The sequence below is a fragment of the Entamoeba nuttalli genome, assembly GCF_000257125.1.
Source record: "Entamoeba nuttalli P19 unplaced genomic scaffold asmbl_2198, whole genome shotgun sequence".
Classification (NCBI taxonomy): Eukaryota; Evosea; order Mastigamoebida; family Endamoebidae; genus Entamoeba; species Entamoeba nuttalli.
The window spans coordinates 1-2,513 of NW_008575142.1; the positions used below are offsets into that span (position 1 = coordinate 1).

General features: G+C 22.5%; 1 protein-coding gene across 1 annotated transcript; it reads right to left on the reverse strand.

Moving 5' to 3' along the window:
• Positions 1-229: 229 nt before the first annotated feature.
• On the reverse strand, positions 230-2,413 carry ENU1_013360 (protein kinase domain containing protein; the record flags this gene model as incomplete). The annotated part of the gene is made up of 2 exons (XM_008856741.1): positions 230-927; positions 1,336-2,413. 2 exons carry the CDS (start codon positions 2,411-2,413, stop codon positions 230-232), a joined length of 1,776 nt encoding a protein of 591 aa, XP_008854963.1.
• Between the last annotated feature and the right edge of the window lie 100 nt (positions 2,414-2,513).

Sequence of the window (2,513 nt, forward strand, 5' to 3'; positions counted from 1 at the left end):
AAAAAAAAAATAATTTTATGTATGTTATTATCTTTATTATAAACATTGAGATATACTCTAAAATAAAAAGTGATTATATTTTAAGTGTTGATATGAGTATTTTTTAATGTTGTTAGTTTCAAGATGAGATAAATAACAATTATATCTTTATTGTTCTACTTAGAGGAAAATTTGTCTATTAAAACAAAAAAACAAAAAAAAAGTATTTATTTAAATAACAAAAAAAAAATTAAATTTTTTTAGACCAAGATAATACAATGGAAGAAATATCAGGTCGTAATTGGTAATTTGGATTAAGCATTTGTGTTAATAAATCTTTCCAATTTTCTAATAAAGCAGGAAAAGAGACATTATTAATTGAAAAAGGGATAGAACCAACAGAACCACCAGAAGATAAAATACAAGCAATAGCAAAACTAAAAACATCACCAGATTTAGTAAAAGGAAGACCATTTAAAACTTCAGGAGGAGTATAAATAGAAGTAGTTAAAAGAGTAGGAATCCAATAATCAGATAATTTACCATTACCAAAAGAGTCAACAACAAAAGAATCTAAAGTAATATTTTGATGAATAAAATTATTTTTATGTAATTCATCTAAACCTTTAGCAACATCTAATAAAATATTAAGAATATTATCAGAAGAACAAATAGTATGAAAATGATCAGTCATAATAATTAAATTTGGATGAATACAACATTTTTTAATTGGAACAAGAAAATTAGAATTTTGAGAGAATTCAAAACGATTAATAATTTCTTTAGATAACATAAAAGAAAAAGGAGGATATTTATTTATTGCTAATTCATTTTCAGTTGTAATAAGTAAATCATCACTACAATAAATATTATCTTCATTACTAATAAATGAAACAGGTAATTCAATATAATCATTTTCATTTTGTCCAATTAATATATCAATTGTTGCTCTTGAACATAATGGAATTATATTTATTGAACATTTTTGTGTTGATCTTGGTGGAATAAGAATTTCAGTTGTTTCTACATTAATACAACATTTATGAGAATTAATAAAGAGAGTAATTGAATTTGATTCTCTATTTGTAATAAAAATATTAAATATTTGATTTTCACAAACATTTCCATTTAATTGAATTTCTGATGGAGAAATAGTAAAAGATGTTCCACTTATTCCAGTTTCTTGTAAAGCTTTATTATATCCATCTAATAAAATAATTAAAATAATAATAAATATTATTATTCCAACTGTAATACAACTTAATGTTAATATCATATGATTTGTATCAAGACTAACCATACAATTGTTATTATAAAATATATATCCTTTTGGACATGAACATTGTTGTCCTACACAATAATCTTTTAATACTTCTGTTATATTTATCATTATTTCTTTTTGTATTATCCCTTTTTCATTTGTATTTATTGCTCCTCCAATAAATACATATCCACTTCTTATTCCAACACTCCATCCTGCAAATTGTGATGAACTATTTCCACTATATTCCCATAATTTTTTAAATCTAATTGGTTGATCTGTAAGATAATAATCATAATATATTATTGCTCCTCCACTATTATAATTTGTTCCTTTATTAATAAATGGTGTTCCAATTATTATAAGACTTCCATATGTATAAATAATTTGTGATCCTGTTGGATTATATAATACTGAATTATTTATTGAATTATAAAATGGTATTATTATTGTTTCTCCATTTCTATAAAAATCATTTGGTGAATTAACTTGAAGTCTATTTAAACCAGTAATTGGTGCATAAAGTACATTAAATTTATTCATTCTTATTGGATCATAATTAAATGTTTCTGAATATGGATATGAAACACTACCATAATAATATAATTCTCCTTTTATTTTATCTATTTCATATAAATTTACATTACTTCTATTTCCTTTTACAGCAATCATTTCATTTCCTCCACTAATTGATTTTCCACACCAAATATTAGTTGAGAGTTGATGTTGAAGATGAATATTATATTCATTTAATAATGACTTTTTACATAAAAAGATTATATCTCCTTGTTTTCTATGGACAAGAGTCATATCACTATCTTTATCAAAATCTTGTTCTCTTGTTGTTATTAAATATGCTGGTTGTTTTGAAATATCATATATCTCAAATACTTTATTATGAACAGCTATTACTGTTGTATTTGATTGAACTACATTTGGTCGTGTTATTCCTTCTCTTGTTGTTAATGTTAATTGAATTGTTTCTGCAAATGGTAATATTCCATCTAATGAATATGAATTAGAATCATTTATTAAATGTGATGTTATAAATGTATATGGATATTCTCCATATTCATCAATATATGTATGAATAATAACTCTATTCATTGATGGATTAAATGTTACATTAACGAGTGTTGCAAATGAAACACTTAAAAGAAGTAAATATATCATGTTTTTTATTTTTATTTTAAAGTTCTTTTTCTTTTCAAAAAACACAAAAATACTTTTTTTTTTATTTTTTATCTTTTTTTATTTTTTTATTTTTTTTTTT